Consider the following 16,885-nt stretch of genomic DNA (forward strand, 5'->3'; position numbering starts at 1 on the left):
TAAAAGACTAGTGGAAAGGAGAAAGATGGTGAACAAATCTTGCATGGTGCCCCAATGGTCCAACAGACTAAGGGATAGGTAAAGAGGTTTTTCAGCAGCAGGTATCAAAACTCTCATGTTTCAAATTGACTTAAATCTCTTTACATGTTTTACAACTAAGAAATGAAAATGAAGATTTATCATTCCTTTTTGTAAAATAATCACAAAAATTACTTGATATTTGTCTGCATTTAAAGATTCCTTGCTTTGTGGTTCAAATATTTAATTAGTGAAATGAGAACATTACTTTCTCATTATGATGTAGGTATGAAATTTCAAAACATAACTCCACTCAGGTCTAAGAGCTATTTGATCTTGATTATTCACACTGCACTGTCAACATAACCTACCCTGACATTCATTAACTATTAATCAGATATTAATTTCTTAACCTGAAGAGAAGCATGTTATTATTTTTTTTAAAGCTAAATGATCAAGTTTTTTTTTTATCTCAAGATTAGCTTTAATAAAGTCAGTCTGAGGGAACTTAAATTGTGCTTAAGCAGGTATGATTGGCAGTTTCATAATGGTGGATTAATTCAAGTCTTGTCATCTATTTAAGAAAAATGAAACAACATAATGAGTTAAATATTTTGTATTTTATTCTCTATACCCATAACTGTTACATATGATCACTTACAATACATCAAACACACATTAAGATAAATAGACCACACAGTCCATGTTTTCTATGCTACTAACATTTGAGAAACAAATGACATCCCTATTTTGAAAGTCATTGTTAGTCCCATTTCATTCAGAGATTAAATACACATGGACTCTGCACCAGGTGTTTTTAGCAATGAACTTATAAACATGTTTCTTGAATCTTAGCCACATTAAAATCAAATTAAGCATTATGCTCAGTCATTAAATAAAACATTATGTAGCACTGTCAGATGTTGATTACAATTAAGAACATACACAATAAAAAAAAAGAGCAAAGTAAAAATGAAATGCTCTAAATGTGGTAAGTTTTAAAAATCTATTATGACTGGGATACTTTTTAGATTTCTAGCACTCCATAAAACACTCTAAGTGCAAGGTGGAGTACATTGGAAGTCAATGAAGGATGAGAAATTTTTACCAACAGCATAGAACCAAAGTCTTGCATACCCCCCAACAAGAGACAATGTTGATATAGATATCACAAAACAACATCAACATGTTAAGACAAACACTAACACACAAATATTATGTGAGTACATGACATCAATAAAGTAGTACAAATATTTTGAACTTTCAAAGACTAGGTGATCATTCACTTTTGATTTCATTTTTCAAAACAGACAAGTTCAATTTTTTTGTGTGGCAAAAACAAAATGGTTAAATGTCTCCACCAGATAAAAAAAAATCAATTGATAAACCTTCAACAGCCTAAAAAATATAATTAATTAATGAAACTGTACATAAGTAAGTTTTGAAGTACTAATACAATACTTTAGGGGGACCATCACCAGTTGAAACAAATATCAAACCCATTAAATCTTACATTCTGATTAGTATAAGCAAATAGTATTTGAAAGAGATTAATAGAACTGCTCTAAAAAAGTAAAGTTATTGACACAGTGCAGCATAGAAATCAAGAACCAAAGACTAAATCAAAAGCAGACAATGGATTGATGCACTAAACTAGCAGTAAACAGCTTGTTTATCAATGTTTTTGATTTATTTTAAAATTTTAGCTTTAATTCCAAAACTCTGCCTTAAAAGTTTAATTGTGTCTACCATGCTAATATCATTTCCTCTGAGTGTCTATAAATCTTTGCAGAAGTAACATCAAATGGGTTTGAGTATAAATATAACTATTACCAAGGAAAAAAATTCTGATCAACAGATTTAACTTGTGCTAATTTAAAATAAAAATTGGTTCGAATACATAAAAATCACACAAAAAATGATTAAGTTGTAATTTCATATTAGTTCTTAGTACATGTATGTAAATACATAAGTAAGAACTAAAAAAATGTGGGTTGAAATCTACGTATGTATGCACTAGAACTTTATACCCTGAACATGTAGAAAATAAAAACAAAAACAACTCATAACATAACAAAAAGATTGTATGTCATAAATATAAATATCTGATAACCTCTTAAAATGTAATCAATTCATCTGAGGTGAAACAACAGTCAACAATCTTTAATTGAAATGATTTTCAGTTTCTGTGTCAAATTAAAATTATGTGATGCATTCAAAAGTTGCTAACATAAATAATTCTATTCAATATAACTGTAACTATATTTACAAAAAATACAATTTTTTTTCATATAGGTTTTTAAATTTAAAATTATTTTTATATCATGACATTTTTATTTTGATTCATCAGAAATTAGCTAAAATGTGCTACTGATTTCAACTACCAGTGTTTGTATGTAAAATGCCACTAAATATTTTGATTGCACCAAATAGTAACACTTTGGAAAACAAACATTTGACTAAACAATTGAATTAACAAATAAACATTGTAATATGGCATAAAAAGTTGAGTGTCGAGAGATTTTAAACAAGCCTTAACAAGATTTTAAAATAAAGAAATGCAATACATGAATGAGAGTCTAGTAGTCAATCTAAGGAAGTCATAGTTTTCAAACACATTACATAAAACTAGTAACAATTTGGACAATGTTACCATCTAACAAGTTTTTTTTTGTTTTTTAAATAAGATTTAATAATGACATGAGAAAGGGACCAGCAACATGGAAAGTTGTCTGGAACTCCATGTAGTCAAAAATGCTATAAAAAAACTAACCATATTATCCATATGAACATTTTAAAATTGTGCATAAAATGGCTAGTTTGCCAGGGTCACTAACACTAATGGTACGTTCAATAGATGAAATAAAGCCAGCTTTAGAATTGAAGAAGGAAATGGTGGAACATAACAGGAATGTTGAATCATCACAACCAAGTGAGCAAACAATCATTTGGTAGCTAATTAAGTTTTGAGAATCATTGCAAAAAGAAAGTTGGCAGGCTTGTGCTTTGTAAATGACCTGGCATTATAACATCAAATCATTCATAAAATTAAAAAACAAAATATACTTAGTAAATGATAATAATGCTGATAAATATTTTATTCAAAAGCAAACTTTCGACAAATATTGAACAAATTAATGAATTAAAAATTTTGATATCACATATTGAAATAAAAAGGTCAAATAGCCTTTGCTATCCAAAAAAAATCCAACATAGTAATCTTTTTTTCTTTTTTAGAATGACAAAAGCATTTTATAATTTTATTTTGAAATTTTATGAGCTCAAAATCACTTAGTTATTGTAATACAACTTACAACTAATAACATGTAATATGGCTGCCTGGTCGTGCGGTTTGCACGCTGGACTGTCGTTTGGATTTATCGATGGTCCCGGGTTCAAACCCTGCCCGCTCCCATCCCCCGTCGTCCTGCGGGAGATTTGGACTAGGAAGTAAACTATCTTCAACTCTGAAAGAACATCCGAAATATGTAAAACATTTTACAAAACATTTTTTTTTACATGAGGTGGGTCTATGGTTAATTATGTGTTTATGAGATTTAGTTGGTATCAGATTCAACATGTAAACAAGTTTAAACACTGACTGTAATGGCAGAATATTATGATATGACCAACTAATAACAAAGAAAAAAAAAGATTAATTTACACAATTTAGTCAGCCTTGAACTTGAGGCTATGCTTTATTCGTCTTGGGAGGTGTCGAATAGTCTTTATCATCTAAATCATCTTGGTCAACCTCATGATCACTTTCCTCAGTACTAAGTCTATCAAAGCCTTTATGAGAATTCCAAGTAAAGCCTTTAAGGTTAAAAACCTTTCCCTTCTTTCCATGTCCATAACATTTAAATTTTCCTAATGAAAAAAAAAAAAAAAGAACAAATATTAAATTGTAGAAAACATCCAAATTTTAACAAAAAGAATTTAAAAAATTAAATGCCTGTTATGTTGTAAAGGTTTTTAAATGACCTGAATATATTATAAACCGCCCAATAATTTTTATTTCATTTTATAGTATTGATCATTAAACTAGAGGAAAGGATTAAAAATTCTGTAATTTAATAATATAAAAAATGTTTTAAATTTCATTCAATCTAGCTAAAAACTAAAACTAAAAAAAAATTTATAACACCAGACTGATGTGCCCTGACTAGAAGTAGCAACAAGATGACTGGTACCACAAGTAAGATGCCAATTGATGACAGAGGGAGAGACATCACTGCTATCTTTGATAGCCTCAGACAACTCTGTGGTATTGGTTTCACTCTGGTCCAATGGATTGCTGACAGTAACTGGCTCTGAGTACTTTCCTCAACTGTGGCATAAAATTGAATAAAGTTAAGGCATTGTAGCTTTTCCTAAGATGTCTACACAAATTACTTTTCACCTTATGAAACTAGGAAATTTCTTGAAAAATCTACACAGCTATTTGTAAACTTCAGTTGAGCCGAAGCAAAGTCTAAGTTATTTTACTTCTACCATTTTCTTTGCTCTAATAAAGAGTAAGCTAGTAGTTCACAATGACCACTCAACACAATAAATTCAATTATTGAAAAGATTTTCTTTCTGTATTACAATCATCGCTTGCACTTCTAATCGGATTCAATTTGCTTTTACATGTCTCTAAGGAAAGTGATAAAATTATAGACAATAAAAGAGTCCAGGACGTTTCATTCAGAGAGTAGTACAGATCACAAGTACATATTTAGATTAATACTGATGCAAACTTTTTAACAGCCAATTATAAACTAATAACAGACTTTACAAATGAACATTCACATCAACATTCATTACCAGGTGAATGTGAAAGCAATCTTCCTTATTTACCTTTGTTATGCTGTGAACTTGACTGTACTGTAACAGGTCTGCTAAACTTCCAAACACTTTCAGGGTCCAATTCCCCTACATAGATGCTATGTGTTACTGGATCTGCTGCTACATAATGTGGGTTTCGCATGTTCTGAAAGATTGTGGAGATTTTAATGTAGTTTCCCACGAGGTCAATACATTCAAAACATTTTTACTTTGTAAAAGTTGAATAAGAATAAATAAATAAAACATAACTTTGATAAATTATGTTACAATGAGAGAGATTAGCTATTTGTAGTTAAACTAAGCTGAGTTTTGTTGTCACATGAAATAGAACTTTACATCTGGTACATTCCACATTTCCAACAAATATCCAGTATTTATGTCTGATGTGAAACCCTGGACAGTTGTATCAATGGGGCCATCAAAAGCAGGACCATTCACAGCATACAGTAAACCTCCTATAGAACAAAAAATGAGCTGTTTGATAATGCAGCAAACTACTGACCAAAATCTACAATAAAATATTAATGGTGATATTGTCACATTTTTCTTTGTTTACAAAATAATGAAGTCTCATCTTCTATTAGCTATGTACCAGTAGAAACATAGTTTGAACTTTATAAAATGCTGATAAGGGGAAAAACCAACCAAGCTAAGCACATTTATGTAACCTAATTTATTTAGCTTAAAATCTTTATTTTGCTTAATATTTTTTTTAAGTTCTGGATGTTCCTTCAGAACTAAACATAACTATGTTCTAACCCAAACCTCCTGCAGGATGACAGGGGATGGCAGTGTTCAAACTCAAAACAATCCTGATGAGTTCGAAGGGCATACCACAAAATGTGGATATTGAATACAATTCATATGGTATCTGGTTTTATAGTTTTAAATTGTTATCATGAAACATGACTTGAAAATCATGCACATCAAACTAATAATCAGATATATATTTAGGAAGTTACCTGCACCAAACTGAACATTCCTTTTCCCAAACGACATCAAAAAAGTTCCATCTTTGGAAAATTTCAGAACTCTGCTATTACAGTACCTGTTTTACAAAAAGTAGGCTTGTAATAAAACAATCAAGATTTGATTATTTTTACATAATTCAAAATTCAAATTTAAAATATATTTTTTAATGCCTAATCAGTATCAATGGACTCATTTATTTAAAGCAATATTTGCTGACACAATATATAATTACAATTAATTGCAAAGCCTAGTATTACCCATCAGATACAAAAAACTCTCCAGACATAAGAACAGCTACATCAGTAGGTTTACAAAAAAGATTTGTATCTTCACCATGTTGGAACTTCTGTCCTAGTGTCATTTTTGGTACAGTCTGACCTGGTGGTATTTTAAAAACCTAAAGAGAAACAAAATTATATTAATTTGTAGACCAAAAGAAAGTACAGTAGTGAAGGAAATCAATCTTACATAACTAAAACAAATTAATTATTTTGTTACATTTTTTTCATCTGATATCAAGTGCTATAATATTCAGTGTTAGAATTCTTGTGTTTTTTTTAAAGCTTTTATGTTGTCAATAAGATCAATTCAATTTGTTTAACACATGTTGAGAAGAACAACAAAGAAATGTTTTACCTGATGCATTGCTACATCTGTTAACTAAATATTTCCTTGATGGTCCGCTGTAATACCATGAGGCATAAAATACCTGAAAATAATACAAGTTGGGTTGCAGTCATCATTCAGGTTATTGAAACAAAGTTTACAATATTTAAAAAAAAAAGGCAAATTTTCAAATCTGTGATGTTTCTTTAATATCTGATTAGTCTCATACATATTATAACATATTCCCCTTATTAATTATTTGTTTTAACTCTCTCTTAATCAAGGATATTAATAAACAGGTAAACCTTGGAAATCTTTTTGATAACTTTCATAGCAAAGTTTATGAAACAATATTAGGAATCAGCCTGCCATCTTTGTAAGCTAATGTTTTTTATGGAAGATAATACAATTACATTCTCTGGTATTACTCATTGGTTTGGTGTGCAAATTATTTTATTGAAAAAAAAGTGATTACACTTCACATATCCTTTCATTTTAATCAATAAATGAATTTAAATCTTGTACATTTTTTTATACAATGCTATCTACTCATTATATCCCTTCTCAATGATCTATATTAATTTCAAAAAGAAAGAAGGACATGGTGCACTAGGGATTTATATTTGGATAATGTTTGTGACTAATGAATGAGTTTCATCCTAAGCTGCATCCTTTAATGTACATGTCTTAATACTAAATTGTGGGATGTGTGGCTCTATGGCATAAACCCCTTGGATAGCTAACTAAAGGGGCTTGATTAGAATTTTAAATCTGAGAATTGACTCAATCTGAATTTTGTTTACAAAGCACCTGCTTGATCTGAAATATGATCCTAGAACTTGATCCTAAAATGTGATTTCTAGAGCTTCCTAAGCCTCTAATCTTTATGTATTGAAATTTTTCTAATGTGAAAGACAATGTTTGTTTGTTTTTATTTAATCTGACAAAATGAAACAAAAAAAAGGGAAAACTAGACATGTTAAAGTCTCAATTATAAAATTATAATGGCAGGATAAATTGTTGATAGGATGGCTGTTAAAAATGTATTTGCTATTGTGAATTGCTAGATTGCAAGCATATATAGCCCCCCACCCCAAAAAAAAAGCATGCTTCTGGAAAAAGGATCTCCCCTAAGACTGCATAACATTCTAATCTCTAGCTTGTTATCTTAAAAGAAACTGTTCTTTAAATCATAAGCAGATAAAAATACTTTACCAGCACTGCCTCATCAGCAATTTAAAGCCCTCTGGGCAAGTGCCTGGAACAGGAAGGTGAAGGATATTGCTTCCCACTCCCCAGATGATAGCAGAAGAATCCACATCTTTGTAGGGTACTTCTTCTGTCAACAGTTCCCATAAGACAACACCATAAGACCTGTAATTTAAAGAGTAATATGACACTTAAGTAAATTCTTACAAGATTCTTTGAAAAAAACTTATGACAAGTTTCTTGATATGAGACAGTGACTAAGGTTAATGGCTTAAAACCATTTCTTTATCAATGCACTTAGTTAAAATATGTGAGTCTTTGTTGTTGTTTTTTTAAATTATAGAGCAATTATATTTATGAGCTTTGTCAGATCAAAAAAAAAACACAATCTAATAAAATACACAGAAAGTCACATTTCCCCATATGAATTTTTAAAAAGTGCTCTTCTTCCCTAGTGCCATTACAGCAAAGAACGAGTTGCCTAATCAACAAGGAAAACCAATAACTTAGCAAAGTAAGTCTTTAATGAACATGTAAAGCTTAACATATGGATATTTGTAAGATGTAAATATTCATAAAAACTTTTCTAGTAAGATCAAAAGCAAAATATGTTTGATGTTAGTGTAAATTGATAAGAATATGAGTTGGATGCTAGTGTAAATTGATTAGAATTTTAGTTGGATTCTAGTGTAAGTTGGTGAAACTATTCTGTTTTTGTATTGATAATTGTTCATAAAAAGATGATGGATTTGATGTACAAATATCCAATAATCTTTTAACTAATATGAATTTAAAAATCAGTAAATATATAATTCTTTAGTTACTATATAGTAAACCTTGTTTGCATAAAAGTATAACATATGAAAAGGATTTCAGATATTCTAGGAAGCAAGTCTTCCATTACTGGAAGGGAAAAACATTCTCTTTTAAGTGCCTTGCTGAGAGGACAAGGATCTAAACAGATACAGAGTTTCCCAGATTTTTTAGTTGCAATCACATTCAACTGACCCAGTCAGTAAGTTTATCAACAGGCACAATGATTCCTTTTTCTGTTAGCAGTTCTAACTCAGACTTTACTTTAGCCTGCATAGCTAAAGGTACACGACCAGATGGACATGTAACTGGTGTTATGACAGGATTCACTTCTAAGTGTACAACACCAGGTAATTCACCCTGCTGATCATCTAATACATCAGAGAACTGTTCAACTATTTTTGTCGATAACCTTGGTAGAGGCTTATCAACACTTTCAAAAGTATGATAGTTTATTGTAATTAGTCCCATTTTTTCTGACGTTTTCTTCCCTAACAGGGGAGTTAAGTCATCTTTCACAACCACGAAATCAACACGATATCTCTTGTTGGTCTTTGGATTTTGTACTACGAGTTGTACCTTTCCACTCGAGTCAATCTGACACACAATCTTCTCACCAGCTATGATCATTTCAGCTTTTATGATCTTATTGTTTGGTCCACCTTGTACAGCAAGCACAGCCTCATCACTAGAAGATAATGAATAACAATCATCACTGTCCTCCTGTACACATTGCAGTTTCTTTTGGTTGCATTGAATGCCAAAACAATTTTTTTGTTTACAGATATTACATATTTTACCCCATGCAGGACACAGTTCCTTTTTAAATGGGTGATTTTGTCCACAAAATTTACATTTGCGCTGTTTATGAGCAGCATTCTGTTGTAGAATATTTTTGCGAGACAAAACAGCAAACGCCTCATCCTGAGGTGGTGAGGCATCAGATGTACCTGTTTCTAGTACCTTTAGTTGCAAGTCAGCAGCTTCATTTGCCTTGCAGATTTCTATACAAGTCTTGGGTGTTAGTTTATGTTCTTGTAAGAGTTCTTTCTTTGTCCTTGTGTCTCTGATGCCAACAACTACCATTCAGTCTCTTATTAATGACTCTTCCATATGGTTGCAAAAATTGCAAATTGCTCAAATGCACATATTATGTCTTGAACATTGTGCTTTGGTTTAAAGGTGATACTGTTGTATACTGCCAATGCCTCTGGGCCGATAGTGTGCAAGAACAGTGCTTTGGCATACTCTTCATCTATATCGTTTATTCTCTCTATAGTGCAATAGTTCAGCCACATTTGCTTGAAAAGCTTCCATTCCTCACACCCTTTCTTCACACTTAAAGGAGGTGGAGGGTTAATTCTTGGTTTAAAGTTAGTTTTACTTACAGTTTCCATTTTAGAACTTTTAGAAAGCTGCCTCCATGTTAAATTATCACAATACACTAACAATACTGATGTTTAAAATTTACACTCCATTTTTATTAACGTGAAACAAGGAGAGAACAACCAGCAGAGATAATACACAGTGAATACACACAACTGACACACTTAAGAGTAAACCGTGAACATACTGAACAATAGAACAAGGTAGACTACAAGAAAACAAACAAACACACACACAACATACATAAACATAAATACACATATAAATGTAACAATGGCTACAATGTTGTAAGCCATAATAAAGCAGTGTAAAAAAGATTATATGACAATGAATTATTTTCTAAACTAAAGTATTTCAGAACAAAACCAGTGTAAGTGTGTGTATATTATAATATAGCAGTAAATTGCGCCTGTTTATGTTTCTATACTAGCATTAGCAAAACAAACATAGACTTACCAAGTAAAGCATTGGTTTCATTCAACTGAAAGGCTATGTTTGCATTCTCATGGAGCCCAAACATTTCTGGCTCATCTAAAAGTGGTAGAGATTCAATGTAAACCTTGACAGTAGCCAATGTTTTCACAAGAGGTGGATAGTAAATACCTTTAAAAATAGTTAAAATTAAAAAATTACCTTCCATGGCACATACAGGAGATTTAATAATAAACAACAATTTTTTTTTTAAAAAGACTTTCTTTCTTATGGGGCTGATGACTTCTTGTAAGAGCAATTACTTTGCTCTTAATTACTGATAATAAATCTTTTAAAAAGGAACAATTTTTACCCGCCCCAAGGCGCACCCCCCCCCCTCATATACCTGACAAATCCTTGTTAAGCACATGCATAAATCTAGTCAAGGTTAAGAAGTTACTCATCAGGGAACTCTTGTATGCTGATGATGCAGCTATTGTGACTGATTCTGATATTCAGCTACAGTCTCTGGTTGACAAACTATCTGCTGCTTGCCAGAAGTTTGGCTTAAACATCAGTCAAAGCAAAACTAAGATACTTGTCCAAAACACAAACACTGCACCTCAAGTAAGCATTAATGGCCAACCACTAGAAATTGTTGATCACTTTTGTTACCTTGGCTTCATCATATCCAGCAACACTCTACTGGATAAAGACATTAATAACAGGATAGCCAAGGCAATGGCCACCATGTCACGGTTGCAGAAAAGAGTCTGGGACAACATATTGCTGACTAACAGTACTAAAAAGCCCTAATCTACCGGACCTGTGTGTTGAGCACCTTGCTGTATGGAAGTGAAACATGGTCAACCTACTCATGGTCTAAGGCACATCTTTAAAATAAGGTGGCAAGATAAGATAACCAATGAAAAAGTGCTACGAAGAGCAGGGTGCCAGGACATCCGCTCTGTTATCAGCAGCAGACGCCTTGGCTGGCTTGGCTATGTTCGTAGAATGCCAGTAGGTCGACTTCCACAGGACATTCTGTATGGCGATCTAATAGAAGGCAGGAAAGCCGCTGGTCACCCAGTTTTACATTATACGGATGTATGCAAACGCGACATGAAGCTCTTCAAAATTGACACTAGCAGCTGGGAAGAGGTGGCACTGGATAGATCCACACGGAGAGAGCATAAAGGAAGGGTCACAGATTGCAGACGTCATACACAACAGAAGCAGAAAGAAGGGTGAAAATGCAACAGCGCATGGTGATTACATATGCCCAACCTGCGATCGCAGGTGTGTATCAAGGATTGGCCTCTTTAGTCACACAGGAAGTTGCAAAGGGAAAAGATTGTCTCTCTAGACGTAAAATGCCACAGGAAATCTAGTCAGAATATATAAAATTCAAGTTTGGTGATACAGACAGACATGGCAAAATTAAAAAAGAGTAACCTAGACTAGCATTTAATAGATCTAGATCTATGATCTACAAGGTTCTAGTTTGCAAAATATTCTATTAATTGAACTCTTTGATGGATGGCTGCCTGGTCACGTGGTTTGCACGCTGGACTGTCGTTCAGACTTATCGATGGTCTCAGGTTCAAACCCTCCCCACTCCCATCTGCTGTCGTCCTGCGGGAGGTTTGGACTAGGAAGTAATTATCTTCAACTCTGAAGGAACATCCGAAACATGTAAAACATTTTACAAACAAACATGAATATATGCAGGAATACTTTGCTGATGTATGTGTATTCAGGATATAGATTATCTAGACCTCCAGACCAAATTTAATTGTAAGATATTTATATTTTGAAAAATATAAAGGTCAAACCAGAGTTTTCAAGTGCGCCAATTAGCTGGTTATTCTTTTCCCCAAGTTATACTTAAATGGTCAAATTTGTAAGAAAATTGTTAAAGCAGTTTTCAAGATCTGTGTCCACCCAAGTATTTGTTTTTTTACCCTATGAAGAATTTGCAAGCTGATAATTATAAACTAAAAACTTTCTCACCCTGACAAACACAACCAAATCAGTCTTATTCAGATCTACTTTTACTATGTTAAATCTTTGCTCAAGTTGCATAGGATTCTGAAATCAGATTAGAATGGATTTATTCTAATTTGTTATAACAACTTCAATTCTATTAGATTACATCCCTCTCTATGACACGCATCTTACACAGGAATATAAACTTGATCAGTTTTAGCCTTTCTAAGCCCTGCATCATTTCTACAATCTATATAAAATGTTGATGTTCCAAAAACTATTGACTATAACAGTACCTTATCCTAATCTAATCCCTTTACAAAATGTTAGTAGAATATTTTTCTAACTTACTGATGAGAAAGCAATTTGGAATATTTGTATTTTACATTAAAATATGTTGATCTGTGTTAAGGACAATGTGTGTGTACTGACTGAAGTAATACTTGTACGAAGACTAAGATGCTACTTTTGAAGGTTGAATATGGTGTATAAAAGGAAAGTCACTACTGGTGAAAAAGGAAACCGGTCCATAATTTAGTTCTAGTTTGCAATCTGCTAATACACATTGACATATGCACCAAATAAATTGAATAGGACATAACTTCAAAACATACTTTATTTTGATTATACATTACAATTACCTGATTCCGAGTATTTATATTTTGGTTTTTAGGTTTCAGGTTTGAAAAATAAATTGTCCTTAATTAAGACATCTTTCATCTTGGGCATCTGTAAAAGAAGTTTTTAAAAATTCAATTAATTGTGTTTTATACTGAAAAAAAAACAACACATAAATATCAGCAATCAGCTGCCTGGTCATGCGGTTTGCGCGCTGGACTGTCGTTCGGATTTATCGACGGTCGAGGGTTCAAACCCTGCCCGCTCCCATCCCCCGTCGTCCTGCGGGAGGTTTGGACTAGGAAGTAAACTATCTTCAACTCTGAAGGAAAATCCGAAACATGTAAAACATTTTACAAACAAACAAACAATCTAAAATTTGAAATTTTTGAATATTGATAAATTTGGAAATTATTGAATATTGATAAACTGTTAAGTCTTTGATGGATGTGTATAGTTTTAAAATTGTAGTGGTATTTTATTTTAAAATTTTTTTTTTTTTGTTGCGTTTAAGAAAATGTGACAATCATTCTTACTTCTTATAAATAATTAAATGTGGGCCATCTTTGGTCTAATGACAAAAAAAGTTTGGTCTAGCTGGTATATAGTTGCTGATAAAATACTTTTCTCTCTAAACTCATTTTAGAAAGACAGGCCCATTTCTGTTACTTCTTTTATCCAGCTAGGTGCTTAAAGCCTGATATTGTAAGTCTATCTGCTGAGCAAAATCCATATAGAAAGTCTATAATCATGTTTGATATAGCATGCACTGTTATGTCATTATCACAAGTATAATCAAATTTTAAATCTAGTCAGAATATATTAAATTCTAGTTTGGTGATACAGACACAGACATGGCTACATTAAAAAAGAGTAGCCCAGAGTAGAGTAATGGATCTAGATCTATGATCAACAAGGTTCTAGTTTGCAAAATGTTCTTGAAAAAGTCTAAGTATTTATTTAACTATTTGATGATACATGCTGATGTATGTGTATTCAAGATATAGAATGTAAAAACAACGAAGCCCAAACAGAATAAAAATGTAGAGATTGTTAACTAATTATAATGCAAATTTTTAAATAGCAGAATAGAGGTAAATGAGTTGCTCTTGTAACACTCTTGTTTAAAAAATGCTATATATTATTATGCAATAAAAAAAGTTTATGGATAGAGTGCTGATGAAAGATTGAGAAAACAATATTTGAATTCGTTGAGCTGTATTTAGTGTGGTCTTTTTTTTTTTTAGTAATCTATTCTATGGTTAGATTAGATCTAGAATATAGATCTATAACTTATAACAGGAAAATTATTTTAGGTGTAGAATATTCTAGAATTTAAAGAATTTGATGTAGATGTAATTACTAATAATTACTAAGACTAAGGTCTAAATCTAGATCTAGATTATTCTAGATCTTAGATCTCATTCTATAGATCTAGTAGCCTTTACTATCATGCTATGATTCAGTATGATTTTAACGTATTTAAAAAAATCCTTTTCCTTTCTTAGAAACAGGTTAGTTTACTGTTAGATCTAGACTATAGACTATAGATCTAGTCAATCTAGAATCTAGATCTAGAGTAGATGGTAGATCTAGCTCTTTATCTCCGTAATTATTTTCCAACGTTCTGACGGAATTATTAATTTAATCCGATTGTAGTGCACTAACATGTTCTAATTATAATGGCATAACGTTTTTATTTACACTCATAGAATAATGAAATGTTTTTGATATTGAATAAAAGGAAAATGAATGTTCTTTTTAGATATTACAAAATCAAGTGCATAAATTAAAGTGTTATTGTTGTTTTTTTTTGCTTTATGAAAAGTAAAAATAAAAATCTGAAAACTCACCATTGGACGACAAAAAATTTAATCCAAGTCACATAAGAAGATCATTTCTATTTCAAACTGAATTAAATGCTATTGTTTTATAATCCTTATTCATATTTTCATGAAATTGAACCACTAAAACAACAAAAAACTCATGGAGTACAAAACTGGAGCACATTATCCAAGGTCACCACCATAGAAAATTTATGAGAAAAAAACAAACAACTTGCAACATTAAGTTTCAGTAAGAAAATTATTACACTGCACATGACTGACATATCTTTCAAAAAGTAATTCATTGCTATTTATATAATATTTGCCTGAACAAAAAACAACTTCCATGTTTTAACTGTGGCAATAAAATTAATCCATATGGATGTGTGGGACGTAACGACAAGTCTAATCCCATCATTGTAGTCGTGGCCAGAAATGTATCAATTTCATAGTTAGAAACTGGTTTCCATTTTGTAAAAATGGATGCCCTGCGTACTGGAGTGTTTATTTTTATTATGTAGACTGCATAACTCTTTATTGCATCAACAAGATTATCAGATCTAGTAGAGTAAAGCTCAGTTGACTCAGAATCGAGTAAGCTCATGTTGACACCTCTATATACCACATTGGCTGAAGTAGATTAGTAGATCTAGACTAATCTAGACTTATAATCTTATTCAACTTATTGGAAGAAATATATGTTACTGTATGTAAAATTGCTTTCTGTTTTAGTACGTATCTCTGCATTTTTCAAATTTGTTGAAACAGGCCAGAATCTAGAAATCTAGATGTATTCTTTGCGGTCTTTGCGCTAAGGCTAATACGTCTAGTTTAGTAGTTTTTAGGAGGGTCGTGGCAGGTTCATCAGCTTATGAACTATCAGATTCAGATCTAAAATCTAGATCTAGAATAATCTAGATCTAACAGTACTACTAGTTACTAAGACTAAGTTAGTAGTATAAGTATAAGTATTAGACTAGTCACCAGTTATTAGACTATTAATTTAAGTATTAACTATTACTCATTAAGAGTCATTAGTAACACTGAGTGACTGACACTAAAACTAAAACTAGTAAAACTATCACAATGAACAGTTAAAACAAATCACTGTTATCTGAATCAATAAGGTCTTTTACATGTTGATCTGAATATAATTTAGATCTACAAGTTTTAGAGGATCGACCCATTTCCAAACATAAACAACAACAAAAAAAAAGACGACTTTCTGTAATATTAAACCCACGTTGAAGGAAGTAAACTGTGAACTCTTCTGCAAGCGGAAATCACGTAGATTTAGAATATAAGCATTTAAAATTATTAACCAAGAATAGGAACGAAACAAAGATGTTTAACTGCACCGACGACAATGTTGACGCTTAATCGGCTTTTACAAAAAATGACCGACGCTATTATCGTCGCTTGGGAGATAAAGAGCTAGATCTAGAATCTAGATCTATAATTCTATATAGACTAGACCAGCGGTTCTCAACCTTTTTAGCTCCTCGACCCCCTAATCCAATTTTAAACTAGACGGCGACCCCAACCATACAATCTTTTTCGTTCATTGGCTGAGGTAAATGTGATTTACCTGATTAGATCATCTCCATAGAAATATTTCATTCCGCAATGGCGTTACGATGCAATTAATCGACAGTAATTTCGGTTGTTGAAAAAGTATACTGCAACAACGAAGATGTGGTCCGCAACAAATATTTTCAAATAACAATTATAAAAGTGAAAAGAAAGAAGTAACTACCAATAAAAATCACGTCTACTTTCATTGATGATACATTCACTTAAGTGTCATTCGTATCTCCTGGCTATTTTTCAGTGTTCTTAGATCTATCTCTATTACTCCCACTTTTTATTTTATTGATACTTGACGATCGTTTCATAATTTGTCCAGTAATAATATAATCTCAATGATTTTCCAAACCTACGTCCTACGTCATCTAAAAGTATAAATGTATTTCGACTATAGAACACATATGCTTGTTACAACACGTTAGAGCAGGGGTTCTCAACCTGTGGGTCGCCACCCCCTTGGGGGTCGATTGACCATTTGCCAGGGGTCGCCTAAGACCATCGAAAATATGGATTGTTATTGTCTACTCTTCTATTGCTGTATGTGTGTGTGTGGGGGGGGGGGTCGCGGCAGAGTGGGGGATTGTAAAAAGGGGTCGCCGAACTTAAAAGGTTGAGAACCG

General features: G+C 32.2%; 1 protein-coding gene across 9 annotated transcripts; it reads right to left on the reverse strand.

Annotated features, from left to right (window-relative positions):
* Positions 1-623: 623 nt before the first annotated feature.
* Positions 624-15,931, reverse strand: LOC129928610 (peptidyl-glycine alpha-amidating monooxygenase B-like). Of its 9 annotated transcripts, none has more exons than XR_008780057.1 (12): positions 14,706-15,922; positions 12,876-12,963; positions 10,291-10,437; positions 7,642-7,800; positions 6,457-6,529; positions 6,078-6,217; positions 5,811-5,896; positions 5,185-5,303; positions 4,861-4,993; positions 4,212-4,348; positions 3,683-3,888; positions 624-3,485 (listed from the first exon to the last, which is right to left on the reverse strand). XR_008780057.1 is itself a non-coding variant. In XM_056043427.1 (12 exons), the coding sequence occupies exons 6-12, from the start codon at positions 6,463-6,465 to the stop codon at positions 3,754-3,756; spliced, it is 759 nt and encodes a 252-aa protein (XP_055899402.1). In that variant the 5' UTR covers positions 6,466-6,529; positions 7,642-7,800; positions 10,291-10,437; positions 12,876-12,963; positions 14,706-14,819; positions 15,815-15,930; the 3' UTR covers positions 624-3,753. The 9 variants fall into 9 exon arrangements, 8 of the variants coding, with proteins under 8 accessions (XP_055899402.1, XP_055899400.1, XP_055899403.1 ...); XM_056043427.1 differs by having other exon boundaries at positions 624-3,888; positions 14,706-14,819; positions 15,815-15,930; XM_056043425.1 differs by adding an exon at positions 12,259-12,336 and having other exon boundaries at positions 624-3,888.
* Positions 15,932-16,885: the final 954 nt, after the last annotated feature.

Source organism: Biomphalaria glabrata, chromosome 10, assembly GCF_947242115.1.
Source record: "Biomphalaria glabrata chromosome 10, xgBioGlab47.1, whole genome shotgun sequence".
Lineage (NCBI taxonomy): Eukaryota > Metazoa > Mollusca > Gastropoda > Planorbidae > Biomphalaria > Biomphalaria glabrata.